Genomic DNA, 13,758 nt, shown 5'->3' with positions numbered 1-13,758 from the left:
ATTTGTGCAAACAAATACCTAGGCAAAGAATAACTCTTGAAGGAAGACTTTTTTTTTCTTTTAATGGAATAAACTAAAGGCTTGATCTGGAGAGATGCGAACACTGTGGTGGGAGTTTGTATTCCAGCGGCCAAAATTCCAAACCACCACGCCCTTGTTACCAGAGCAGAACCCGTGCCCTTTCCTGAAAGACCAAGATTCTAGGTGATGGTGACATCAATGCTTGCAAAGTAGCAACCACTGAAACAGCAGGCTCTGTGTCATCCTGAAGACTATCTACCTAAGCAAACCGAGACTCGGGTTAGCCATAAAAATTAGTTCAGCCCTATTAACCTAAACCACAGCTTTAGAAAGATAAGGCTGTAGGCAAATGCAAATTTTAATTAAAATTAACTGTAAGTATATTTAGAATACTAATGCTCATACCACATTTATTTTCATAATTATTCATTAAGATACATTCACTCATTCATTCAACAAATAAGTATTTGCCTATTATATGCTGATACCCCCCAACTGTCTCTTGGGTTTTATATGTTTTTGAAGCTTTGTGGAAAGTTAATTCAATAACTGACAGGATTAGGAAAGTTTATATTTGATGTTTGGAGGCAAAGTCACATTAAAATAGATAATGGACAACGAATTAATGTTTTAAAGTAAAACAAGTAGTTATTCTAGTGTAAAACAAGAAGCCAAGTTAGGAGCTTTTTAGCAAAGTCGCTGAAAGCCACACGCGGCACTGATTCCGTGCAGTGCTTCCCGAGAGCCTTAGGATGAGGTGGAAAGAGGTAAGGGCCACACCACCGTGCACTGAATCTTACAACTATCTGAATCCATTTCTACTGCTTAACACGGATCAGCTCACTAATCCTGGAAGGATAATGGGAGCTACTCCGACAAGTGGATTGAGAGGCTGTTAAAACTTCCTTCAAGTATTCACATGTTTCTCTGGAAGTCTCCAGCCGTTCCTGGCTGCGAGCTACAAAAGCAGGAGTTTCAGGGGTGATCTTCATTTCTTTTGATTTGACAAGTCTGGCTAAGTTAAACAATTCAGAGCCCGGGGTCAAAAGAGCAGCAATAAGCTTCCTAGAGATACTTGTCTACTTGTGTGAACCTCGGTGTGGGAAGAATTAAGTGAAACACACTTTATCACCTCACTGTGGCATGATTATGGATGTTTTATTTATTTTAGTATATTAAGTCTTTCTTTCAAGGTTGGAAAAAGACGAGTGTTTGGGAAGGCTGTACCAAACATAGGGCGGTTTTATTCATTTTTGAAACAAATTTTGTGTTCGGTAAAATACAAAACCATATGTTTAAGTTCTTCTGTTATATTACAATGGTATCTTATTAATTACACCAGACTGGTTCTGATAACTAAAATAATGAAGACTGTTTAAATAAACAGCTATACTTACAATTGGTAAAGAATGGTGGTTTTCCCTGCATTATCCAGTCCCACTATAATTACTTTGTGTTCTACAAAAAGAAAACAAACCAGAAACATTTAGCACTACTGCATACCACAATTACGTGCTTTCAACAATGATTATTAGTTAGCTTTCTGATGAGGATCATTCCCTGGGTTATTACTGGATTGTTAAAATACAGAGTCAAGAGAGCTTCACAATGTCAAGGTTCCCTACGGTAAGGGAGGCAGTCTAGTACGATGGTCCCCAGCTGGCTGGCTTATACACACATGGGAGACATGGGTAAGAGGGAAGGAAGAGAGAAGCTGCGTGAGGGGCGCCTGGGTGGCTCAGTCGGTTGAATGACCGGTTTCGGTTCAGGTCATGATCTCACGGTTCGTGGGTTCGAGCCCCGCATCGGGCCTCTGTGCTGACAGCTAGTCCAGAGCCTGGAGCCTGCTTCAGATTCTGTGTCTCCCTCTCTCTCTGACCCTCCCCTGCTCCTGCTGTCTCTGTCTCTCAAAAATAAATTAAAAAAAGAAAAAAATTAAAGAAAAAAAGAGAGAGAAGCTGCATGTGGGAAAAACATAAACTCTGATTCTGACAAGGCACTGTGATGTACAATCAGTTTCAAAAACTTGCTTTACACCGTGCTTGGCATCTCAGCTAATCAAATTAGCTTTTTCTCAGGGTGTTTTTACACCTGGAAGTTTTCCCACCTAAACGCACCGAGATTGTTTCCTCCTTTCATGAAGAAATCCAATTTCAAACATGAAACTGAAAAGGTTTCCTTGTCACAAACAGGACACACGTATTCTGTCCATCAGTTTCTCATTCTTTCCATTATCTTATTATTTTTAGTTTATTTTGAGAGAAAGAGAGCGAGTGCGCACATGCAAGAGGAAAGGGGCAGAGAGAGAAGGAGGGAGAATCCCAAGCAGGCTCCACGCTGTGAATGTGGAGCCGGGCATGGGGCTCGCGCCCATGAACCAGGAGATTGCGACCTGAGCCAAAATCAAGAGTTACACACAACTGCTTAACCGACTGAGCCAGCCAGGTGCCCCTCCTTCCATTAACTTAAAGATAAGTAACAATTACTTCGTCCTCAATGCGTTTTCAATCCGGGTTTTTCAACTCTTTTGAACAGGTACTGTTTCTGCTCTTCACGCAACAGAAACCTTTGGAGTCTTGTCCCTTGAGTGCCATGCACAAAACAGTCACTTGTTTCACAGACAGATTTTAAGGCCCATCTAATTATTCTGTTCAGTGGTACAGACTCTGAAACCTCCTCTGAGCACAGAGAAGACACTTTAGAATCACCACCTCTAGATTTTAACCTTTACAGAACCTATGAATGATACCTCTCTTTCCCAGGGCAGAAATGCTCAAAAAGCTACCAGTGAACCTTCGCAAGAACCACAACACAATCGATTTATTTTTAGCCAACGATCTGACATATTTCCTATCAGAACCCTGCTCCCCTTGTTAGCCTTGGTAATATCAAAATTCCGATTATACATCTAATCAGACGTCCGCTTGCATTCTTACTCTGACGTATCAATATTGCATCAGTCAAAAAGAGAGGCCACTATTCACAGACAAGTTCTTAGGGACAAACGGTGTGTTTTTATGCATCTCTAACAACCTGAATGCTGCGGTACTGCCAGTCGCACCACAGGACAAAGGACAGGTTTCTCTCTGAGGGCTTTTTTCGCTATGGCAGAGGCTGCTTTGTAAAACACAGAACAGAACAAAACTTGTTGGCTCATTGTAACTCACTATCATTCTCCTTGGACTCTTCTGGTTCTTATCCCCTAATTTCTAAAGGAGCCAACCTTTTGTTTTCTGTTTACAGTACAAGAATGAGAACCCTCTTTCAGTGGAGGAACAAGCACTGTAAATGTGGGGGACAGCTGGAAACCACCTGCCAGCATCTGGAGACCAGGGGGGCCCTGCAGGACTGGGAAGGAAGCCACTAGTCTGGAAGTAAGCTAAAACTTGGGCGCAGACACTTCTGCTGGGAAAGGAGAATGTAAGGTAGGACCACATTGCTCACTGCTGAGGCCACTGTAGTGAACCAACACCCAGGGCCATTTTCAAACAGCCCTGCCCCTCGCTTCTCATTTTGTATGATGATGGTGGTCAGAGTACAGAAGGCCTGTGAGAGCAAAACTCATAAATAATGCATCATTTTAAAAAGTTTATTTAAGTAAGAGAAAGAGGGAGGGAGAGAGCCAGCAGGGGAGGGGCAGAGAGAGAGAGAATCCCAAGCACAAACTGAAATCATGACCTGAGCTGAAGTCAAGAGTCAGATGCTTAACCGACTGAGCCACCCAGGCGCCCTCATAATGCATCATTTTGAAAGACTGGTCCCCAATTTGAACTAAGACAGGGGTGACAAACTCTGAAGGTGAAGAAAACATGACTGTCATGACAGTTTCAACTGTGTGATTAACTTCAGGTCTTTTTCAGATTCCTTTTCCCCCCTCAGTGATAGGGAATTCTAGCAATTAAGACCAAACAATTTCACCTCGGTCTTATAATAAAGGTATTTTATCAATCCTTCAATTAACCAAGGCCTATCTTCTGATATTATCATCCACAACCTGAGTCTATATTCTAATAAAACATTAACAGAAAAAAGTTTTTTTAAAGTATGAAATAACAAAACTAAATAAAAGCATGAAATAACAGAGTGTATTATATTTTTTAATTTTTATTATTTTTGAGAGAGAGAGAGAAAGAGAGAGAGAGAGAGAGAGACAGCGCAGGCAGGAGAGGAGCAGAGAGAGAGAGGGAGACACAGAATCTGAAGCAGGCTCCAGGCTCTGAGCTGTCAGCACTGAGCCTGAAGTAGGGCGTGAACCCACGATCCGTGAGATCATGACCTACATCAGAGTTGGACACTTAACTGACTGAGCCACCCAGAAGCCACCAAAATGTATTTTTAAAAACATTTTTAATGTTTCTTTTTGAGAAAGCGAGTGAAAGCAAGAGGGGGGCAGAGAGAGAGAGAAGGATCGAGAACAGGCTCTTTGACGACTGCAGAGAGGCTGATGCGGGGCTCATATCCACGAACCGTGAGATGTGACCTGAGCCTAAGTCAGACGCTTAAACCACTGAGCCATCCAGGAGTCCCAAGAGAATGTTTTTAAAATTTTTTCTTTGAAAAAGTATCTCTTGAACATCATCTGTACAAAAAGAGGGAAATAAGTTCAAAGGGCATTTACGAAAAAGCCAAGTACAAAATAAAAGCTGTTTGTACTCCGTGGCATAACTACAATTCTTCCCTCTGTCTTCACAGGCCTCCATTGTACTTGCTGCTACTTGAGTTCGCCAAGGACCATGGACTGGAGTCCACGATTCAAGGAAAACACAGGCAATGACACATACCTTTCCTGTAAGCAGAACAGGAAATTGGTACGTTGCTCTAAATGTCCACGAGTGCTGTCTAGATGAACAAAGGATAAATCATGTAGTGGCATCTGATACCACTTGATGTTTGAAACAAAACATGACTTAAGGTACTTGTTCTGTACTGCTTTTCGGCTGCGTGTAATCCACAGGCCGCATATCGACCTTCTGTTATGCACAGAAACATTAAAATATCACCTAAATTATGTAACTGTTAGTGATTTCCTATAGTCATGATAAAATAATTTCCTTTACCTGTCATAGTTAACTAAAGCAGATATAAAAAAGACGCACGTAAGTTTGTACTATGTCACCCAACAATTTTTATTGTTTACCTAATAGAATAAACACTATCTTTCAAAATACATCCTTATAGTTCAATTCAGTCTCGGTTAGGTGGGGAAAGAATCTATCCTAACGGTCAGATTTTGAGCTTGCTGCCCATCAAATGAACATCAGACATTTAACATCACTTTCACTTATGGAGCCAGGAGTGGTGATTACTGGTTCACTAGGATTGAAATCTCTAAGGTTATGAGGAGAAATCCATACAACTGTGTGCCTTTATAATTTCAACTGATCCCTGACGTGGATCTGGTAGCTGTCTATTCTTCTGGCTCCTCCGAACACTCTCCATGAAAATGAAGTAGTTAGCTGACAGGCTGAGACACTATCAATTCTCATTTAACCTACAACGGGGAAAACTATGACCATGGATAATACTAAATTCTTTAGAGTGATCTTTGCAAATGACACTACAGAAGTTTTACCTTCGTTAGTGTTTTTCAGTAGTGTTATTAAAATCAGTATATTGGAGCCAGAAATGTGTACGCTGACGACAAACTTGCATGGACAGCCAAGTAAGTCTGGGTTAAAACATGACCCTAAGTATCAGAGTTCCAAGGACTCCAATGTTGAAATGTGCCTGCACACCGTGTGACAGTCACCCTGCCACCAACCCCCTGCCACCATATGTTACCAGAAATCTCTTCCACACACCAGGCTGCACCTCTTCCCAGAACAGAGGTCTGAGAGGAGAACATTTCCAGTTCTACTTAGGAATCCATGCCTGTCCAGGGTCAACACAAAGCATGTTTATTTATACCAAATGAAGGTCCAATTGCACAGCCTTTGTTTAATTTCCACCAAGTGTCTGCACAAAAGTTTCTCTGCACTCTCGCCTATGGTGTTTGTTCTCTTGGATCTCCCTGACAGCTGGCTCCTACCATGTTGTAAGCAGGCCGTAAAGACAGAAAGCCTAGATGGAATGCAGCTGCAAAACAAAGTCGTTAAGAGCACTTGCTTGTATACAAACACAGGTAATAGATGGCTAGGAAGAAAAATGATGGGAAAAGAAACTTCAAAAAAACAAGTGAAGGAAATATCAAAGAACTTTATGTGATAAAATAATAACTTCTCTTTTTAAAATATAAGAAAGCCCCAAAGACATCACAAAATAGGGACTGTTACCTTCTAGATAGACACCGGCACCAACGCCGGCACGTAACAAGAGCCTTCCACGAACAGAGGATGTAAACAACTTCGCAACGAAACAGATAAAAATGCCCTATGCGAAATTTGGTGAGGCAGCCAATTTGGGGTATTGCATACACAGAAAATGAGTCTAACTGGTGCAAGGGGTAGGTGTTAGGAGGTCAGAAGAGACGATGTCACAATCTGAGACCTGAAGGCCTGCACAGCAATGGTGAGTCCCCAAGGAAGTCTGGGGGGGGGGGGTAAGGAAAAGCCATAAAAACAAACTCTGTCTTACGTTACACTGGATGGAGGATCATAACACATTATATAGAGCCCGGAACAGACTGCAGGGCTTGACACGGATTCCTTCTCTCCCACCTCTTCACCTACAAACGTGCCACTGCTAAAGGGATTTCTGAGGGGCCAAGGTCTCCGAGAACATTTATTAACTATTGACCTGGGCCACCTTGCTTACGTTCTAGGTAAGAAATTAAGGTCCTATGTGTTTAAGTAACAGGTTCTAGTAAACGCTGGTAAGAGCCAGCACTTGCTTCCCTGCTCTTTTTGCTAGAAAGTGTTAACTCCCCTTCCAGATTCTTCAGTCTCTCCCACTCCCCCACAGTATCATTATTCCTGGATGTCTAAATTTTGTTAAGAGCAGCTGCATAAATCTGACGAGTCAACAACTCAACATTTATTGAGTTCCTTTTGTGCCTGACGGTAACATTTGTGATTAAGACGAACAAGGCAAGCTCGCTACCCTCCGAAATCTTTTTTTTAATTTACTTTTGAGAAACAAAGAGAGATGGCGCGAGCAGGAGAGGGTCAGAGCGAGCGGGAGACACAGAATCCGAAGCAGGCTCCAGGCTCTGAGTGTCAGCACAGAGCCCGACGTGGGGCTCGAACCTACGAACTGTGAGAACGTGACCTGAGCCAAAGCCAGATGCTTAACCCGACTGAGCCACCCAGGCGCCTCCCGTCCGAAATCTTAAAGGCGGGTATGTAAATAAGCACGTATGCCATCATTAGTGCAAAGCAAAAGATCCAGAAGTAACCCATGGTAATATTCCCAAGGATAACTGACATCTAGAATCCAACTCTCAGCTGAGGAAATAAATGTCAACAGTAAAAAGGGATATTACAGAGTGTCAATATGACCGTTTTACGGGCCTTGTGTAAGTTAATCCTCACAATCATTCCATGAGAAAGTGGTGGTATTCCTCATTTTAGTAATGAGGAAACTGAGCCTTAGGTTAAATAACGTGCCGGGAAGCTTGGCCAATGGTCCCCCAGTGTGAGGCCTCCTTATCTTTATGACCAAATTGAATCTTACAGTCATACAATAATAAATAGGAAGAGCTTATTGGACAGAAGAAAAACCCTCTTCTGGTAGATAAGGGGATTAAATACAGATAAAAAGGAAACAAATCAGAGTCTGATAGGAGCACATTCTAAGGCCACAGACCGCAATGAAGTGTCTAAGACCAAAGATTCCAACTCGCTGAACAGAGGCAGTGATAAGAAAGGCTTCAACAAGAAAATACTGATATTGATTTAAACGCCTGCAGTTCACTAGAGAATTCAAATGTTGCCCAGGGAAAGGTTACAATCTAGAAAGTGAATTTCTTTTAATGGTTTTATTTTATTTTTAAGAGAGAGAGTGCGACCAGGGGAGAGGCAGAGAGAGAGAGAACCGAGGATCCGAAGCAGACTTCATACTGACAGCAGAGAGCCCAATGCAGGGCTCGAATTCACAGACCCAATGGTGAGAGATCAGGACCCGAGCTCAAGTCCGCTCTCTAACACACAGAGGCACCCAGGCACCCCAGGAACGCAAATGTTAAGGGCAGAGATAGCGTGGTTTTCAACTTGTGGGACCATGACCACAGTTAACTATATTTTGCATTATGACCCACGATGCACACAACTAAAACAAAAGTTTTGCAAAATGGTACCTTTACTGAGAAACACTGTGATAGTTTTTATTTTAAATGTTCATTCCTTTATTTTTTCTTTTTTTAAGTAGGCTCCATGCCCAACATGGGGCTTGAACCCTGGGATCAAGAGGCGCATGCTCTACTGACTAAGCCAGTCAGATGCTCCTGTTCATTTCTTTTTTAATGCTGATCCTCACTATATGGACTCTGTAACTTACTAATAGGTTAGTAAGTTATTGGGCAACTTAGGGGGGAAAATTGTATTTGAGAAACACAAGTGAACTGGGTGAGTACAAAAATTTTAAAAATTTACAAATTCAAGAAGCTCACCAAAATATAAGCAGGATAAATACAAAGAAAAGCAAAGCTACGTATGTTACGATCAATCTGCTAAAAACCAAAGATAAAGGAAAGATCTGAAGGCAGCAAGAGAAAATGACAAGCTACACACAGGGAAGTCAAAACACGGACGGTGGGTGACTTTTACAAGGAAGGAAAATGGAGGCCTGAAAACAATGGGATGGCCACTTTAAAGCACTGAAGAGAGGGAAAAAATTGACCTGAGATGCTACAGTCAGCAAAAATAAACTTCAAGAATGAAGGCAAAATAGAGACTCTTTCAGATAAGAGAAAACTGAGAGAATTCATCACCAGTAGAGCCATAGGACAAAAATGCTGAAATTCTCAGACTTGAAGGGAAATTACACTAGATGGAAATTCAAAACATCAAAAATAGTAATGTAAGCAAATACAAGAGGAGATTCTACCCTTTCTTAAAACATGAGGAATATGTGACTGTTTATAGCAAAAAATGAAAACACTGTATTGTATAATTTATAACTAATGTAGATACAATACATATGGCAGATAGCCTGTATGGTTATATAGGACTAGGAAAGGGGAGAGTTTAACTCTGCAGTTTCCTACAAGTGTTACATTACTAACTCTAAGTAGATTGAGAAAAGGTAAAATGTATGTAACAATCAATCCCTAGAAGAATCATAAAGTGAATGCAAAAAGGATCACTAAAAACCCAGTAAATAAACTGCAATTCTAAAAATAAAAAAAAACAAACCATTAATCCAAAGCAAAGTGGGAAAAGAGGAATAGAGAAACAACAAAACATAACAAATGTAGATGGGACAAATAAGAAATAATAAAATAGTGTACCTTAATATCTGACTGTAACATAAATTGTACCATGTTGATAAATTTGACTAAACATTCAAATTAAAAGAGAAGGTCATACCACGTTAAAAAAAAATCGCAAGATCACAGTGTAGGCTCTCTAGCACAACTACACTTTAAGGTACAGAATATCGGAACAATGTTAACAACCACCATAACCTAATAAACATTTATAGAGTATTGCACACAATTATGGATTACATATTTTTTTCAAGCACGAATGGTACATGCACCAAGGAGATCATTTGGATAGACTATAAAAAAGCCACAGTAAGTCTGACAAAAAATGGAAATCTTACAGAGTATATTTCTGACAATGGAATTAAGTTAGGAACCAATAATGAGCTATTTAGAAAAATAAATATTTGAAAACACTTATAAATAATCTGTAGGTCAAAGAAGCAATCACAAGCAACAAAATTAAGACATTTTCAAACTGAATGACATACAGTATATTAAAATTTGTGGAATGGAGCTAACACAGTTGTTAGGAAGGACACTTATGGCTTTAAAATGTTATATATATGGGGAGCCTGGGTGGTTCAGTTGGTTAAACACTGGACTCCTGATCTCGGCTCAGGTCATGATCTCACGGTTTGTGAGTTCGCGTCCCTTGCCAGGCTCTATAATGACCATGAAAGGCCAGCTTGAGAATCTCTCTCTCCCTCTCTCTGCCCCTTTCCCACTTGTGCTCCCTCTCAAAGTAAATAAAAAAACTTGAAAAAATGTTACATATGAATGGAAGAAGAGACAAGACCAGTGACACACACACACCCCACCCTTCCGAACAGCAGGTGGGGGCCTGTAGAGTAAACCCAAAGTAAGTAGATGAAAGGAAGGAAGGAGCAGGAATTAGTAAAATAAAAAACAGAAAACAAGAGAGAAAATTAAAATCTTTGAAAAGATTAACAAACATGTCGAGGACTGACGCTATCAGACTCCAGAATTCACCGCGAAGCAGTACGACAATCAAGATGGCGGAGTCTGGCCCTGGGATGGGCACACACATCAACGCAGGGGGGATGTCCAGAGAGAAGGCTCCCAGTCTTGCAAAGAAGGCCCTAAAGCAATCCACTGGGAAAGGAAAGTCTTCCAGCAAATTATGCTAGGACAAGCAGATATCCGTGTAAAATAAAAAATAATGAGTTCCAATCTCCGATACTCACATCATAACCGCAAAATAATCTGAGATGGCTCACAGACCTAAGCATAAGAGCCAAAGCTTGTGGGTGAAAGGAATAGGCACAGAAAGCAACAATCTTAAAAAAAAAAAAAAAAAAAAGTTAAAAAAAGCCAGGCTTCACCAAAATTTAAAATGTCCATTTAGCCAAAAATCCCATTAAGAAAATGAATAAGGAAGCCACAAACTGGGGTAAAATATTCAATCATATATCTGACAAAGGTTTCAATTCCAAAAGATATAAATAATTTTAATTTTTTAAACTAAAATAATTTAATGGGAAAAAGATTTGAATGTTCTGCAAAAGAAATCCAAATGTTCAGTCAGATGAAAAAATATGTGTTAATACCCAAAAATCTACAGAGAAATGCACATTAAAACCAAAATGAGGTATCGCTACTCATCTAACAGAATAACTAAAATTAAAAAGGCTGGTGACATCAAATGTTGGTGAGGATGTTAAAAGTAGGTAGATGTCTCAAACACTACTGGTGAGAATATAAAAATGGCTTAACATTTTGGAAAACAATCTAATATAAAACTAATCATATGTCTACTCTAGGACTTAAAAGTTGCGCTTCTAGAGGTGCCTGGGTGGCTCAGTCAGTTAAGTGTCCAACTCTTGATTTCGGCTCAGGTCATGATCTCAGGGTTGATGAGTTTGATTGAACCCCACATCGATTAAGCACTGATAGTACTGAAACTGTTTGGGATTCTCTCTTTCTGCCCTCCCCCTGCTCATGGTCTCTCTCTCTCTCTCTCTCTCTCTCTCAAAATAAATAAACTTTAGGGAAGACTGGGTGGTGGGTCAGTAGGTTAAACGTCCAACTTCGGCTCAGGTCAAGATCTCACAGTTTGTGAGTTTGAGCCCTGCATCGGATCTGTGCTGACAAGTTGGAGCTGGAGCCTGCTTCAGATTCTGTGTCTCCCTCTCTCCCTGCCCCTCTCCTGCTCACTCTGTCTCTCCCTCTCAAAATAAAGACATAAAATTTTTTTTAAAAAAGGAAAGAAAATTAAAAAATAACATTTAGCAAATAAAAGGTTTTTAGAAATTAAAAATATAGCAGAATCAAAATACTCAATACGAAGACTGGAAGACAAAGTAAATATTTCAGAAAATAGAACTGAAAAAGAAAGACAGTAAAATGGAAAAGAATACTTGATAATCAGGTAGCACAATCTGACCAATAGTACTTCCAAAAAAGTAGAGGAAGAAATCCTAAGAGAAACAGACAAAAATTCTTATAACTGAAAATGTCCAACTTTATGTAGAAAAGGTCCAGAGGGCCTAGCACAGTGAATCAAAAAAGACCTATAACAAGGCATGTGCATTTCAAATTTAAAAATCCCAGGGACGGGGCGCCGGGGTGGCTCAGTCGGTTAAGTGTCTGTTGCATTCTTGATTTTACTCAGGTCATCATCTAACAGTTCATGGATTCGAGCCCTGCATCCTCCTTCCTGCTCACAGCACAGCTCACAGCCTGCTTGGGATTCCTCCCCCCTTGCTGCCGAAATAAGTCAGTAAACTTAAAAAAAATAAAAAAATGCCAGGGAGAATCAGAAAACTCTAAAATCTACTAAAAAGAGAAAAAAGTCAAAAGAACAATATTGGTCTTCCCAACAACTTTAGAAGCTAGAGGATAATGACAATACCTTCAAACACCTTCTGAAAGAGAGGTGCTCAAACTCAGAATTTTATATTCAACACAATTATAACTTGAAAAGGAGGACAAATACATTTTTAGGACAGATTTAACATTCAGGCATTTGGAATTGCAAAAAAAAAAATACTTTGGATACCTTTGCAGGAAATTTCTGTAGGGTGTGCTTTTTCTTTAAAAAAAGAGTAAAGCAAGAAAGACATGAGTTCTAATGAGACAGAAAAGCAAAAGAAATTCCTGAGATGACTGTCAAGACGAATCCAGCACAGCTGCGTGGCGGCCAGAGCAGAGCAAGTGCAGTTTGGAGCAGGAGGGAGCATGGAGGGAGTTGCCACGGAAGATAAATCAGGCGACTTCTAACACGGAGAAAAATGTACGGGGGCTCTGGGGTAGAATGAAAGGGCTGAGTCAAACATACAAAGAAAGGAAGGCAATGGGATGTTGTAATTATTTACTCTAGGGGAAAAAAGTTACAGGAAAAAGGGGAACAATAGAGCACACTGTGGCTCAGGAGGGACTAAATTTTACAATCACTGAAAAGGAAAAGACCGCGTGTATCAAACCAAATCACTGTCAGTGGGATGATAAGGGGAAAGGGCCTAAGAGCTCTTCTACCATAATAAGACACATGATTAGTGCGCCTGGCACTAATACTCTATGTCCATCCCGTCTCAAAGGACAAGTGATAATGCTTAAAATTTCCACACAGACATACCATTCAAAAGTATGGCAGTATGTACTGGAACAGACAGAAACACAAGTGTGTAAAGATAATCCTATTTGAAATTATTTCCTTCGTTGATAACTGCATCCCACTAATGTATCCTTACAATTAAGCAAAACAAACTGCTGAAACTGTGTACTTTGTTATAGTTTCACTTAGACAAACCCGCGTTAGCATATTTATTCCCAGAAAGGTATCAAATTTAAGAGAAGATGCTTTGTGCTGTAAACTGCTACAGGAAAAAAAGATGGGAGGCAAATACTGGAAAAAAAAAAAAAATGTCAGGGGAAAGGAGTCCTTAAAGTAAGACATGAGGTTCTCAACTCTGGCTGCAAATCTGAAATCACCTAGGTAGGCATCGACGCCCAGGCCACCGTGCCCCATTCTGATCTGAGGTCTGAGGTACGGCCTTGGGCTTATTACTCTAACATGCAACCAAGATCGAGTCCTTTGAGTATCTCTGGATGACTTGTATGACAACGGTGAAAATGGAAAATGCTGAGATTGTCGATTAATGTTGTTGATATAGAAAGTAAAAAAAAAAAAAAAACATACAGACTAAAGTATCAGTCTGACCACGTGATTCCCCTGTTTAAAAAATAACATAAAACGAGCAAACTCTTCAACGGCTCTCATGGCTTGCTCTGTACACAGTTTAATGTCTTAAGTTGGTCGACACACAAGGCCCTCTGTGATCTGGTTCCGGGGCTACCTCTCCAACCTCATCTCCTCTAACTCCCCCAGACGCAAACGAAGATACTGCCAAACT

At 40.4% G+C, this 13,758-nt stretch overlaps 1 protein-coding gene and 1 long non-coding RNA gene across 5 annotated transcripts in view; one reads left to right on the top strand and one right to left on the bottom strand.

The window, feature by feature from the left end:
• Positions 1-13,758, bottom strand: part of ARL5B (ADP ribosylation factor like GTPase 5B) — a 28,954-nt gene that overhangs the window by 12,727 nt on the left and 2,469 nt on the right. For 3 of the 4 annotated variants that reach the window (XR_003914236.1, XM_029953686.1, XM_029953685.1), the window contains exon 2: positions 1,419-1,479. Coding sequence is in view for 1 of the 4 variants with exons in the window: in XM_029953685.1 (XP_029809545.1) it covers positions 1,419-1,479 (61 nt within the window). In the remaining 3 variants the exon portion in view is untranslated. Of the gene's footprint in view, positions 1-1,418; positions 1,480-6,293; positions 6,351-13,758 lie in introns of those variants that run through there. The other variant, XM_029953687.1, reaches the window with a different exon arrangement.
• LOC115303780 lies at positions 325-5,190 on the top strand. Its single transcript, XR_003914237.1, has 3 exons — positions 325-395; positions 3,265-3,446; positions 4,714-5,190. It is a non-coding gene; the product is annotated as an uncharacterized LOC115303780 (long non-coding RNA).

This window comes from Suricata suricatta, chromosome 10, assembly GCF_006229205.1.
Source record: "Suricata suricatta isolate VVHF042 chromosome 10, meerkat_22Aug2017_6uvM2_HiC, whole genome shotgun sequence".
NCBI lineage: Eukaryota > Metazoa > Chordata > Mammalia > Carnivora > Herpestidae > Suricata > Suricata suricatta.
The sequence above is the reverse complement of the archived record's forward strand: the minus strand, read 5'-3'. Positions and strand labels throughout refer to the sequence as shown.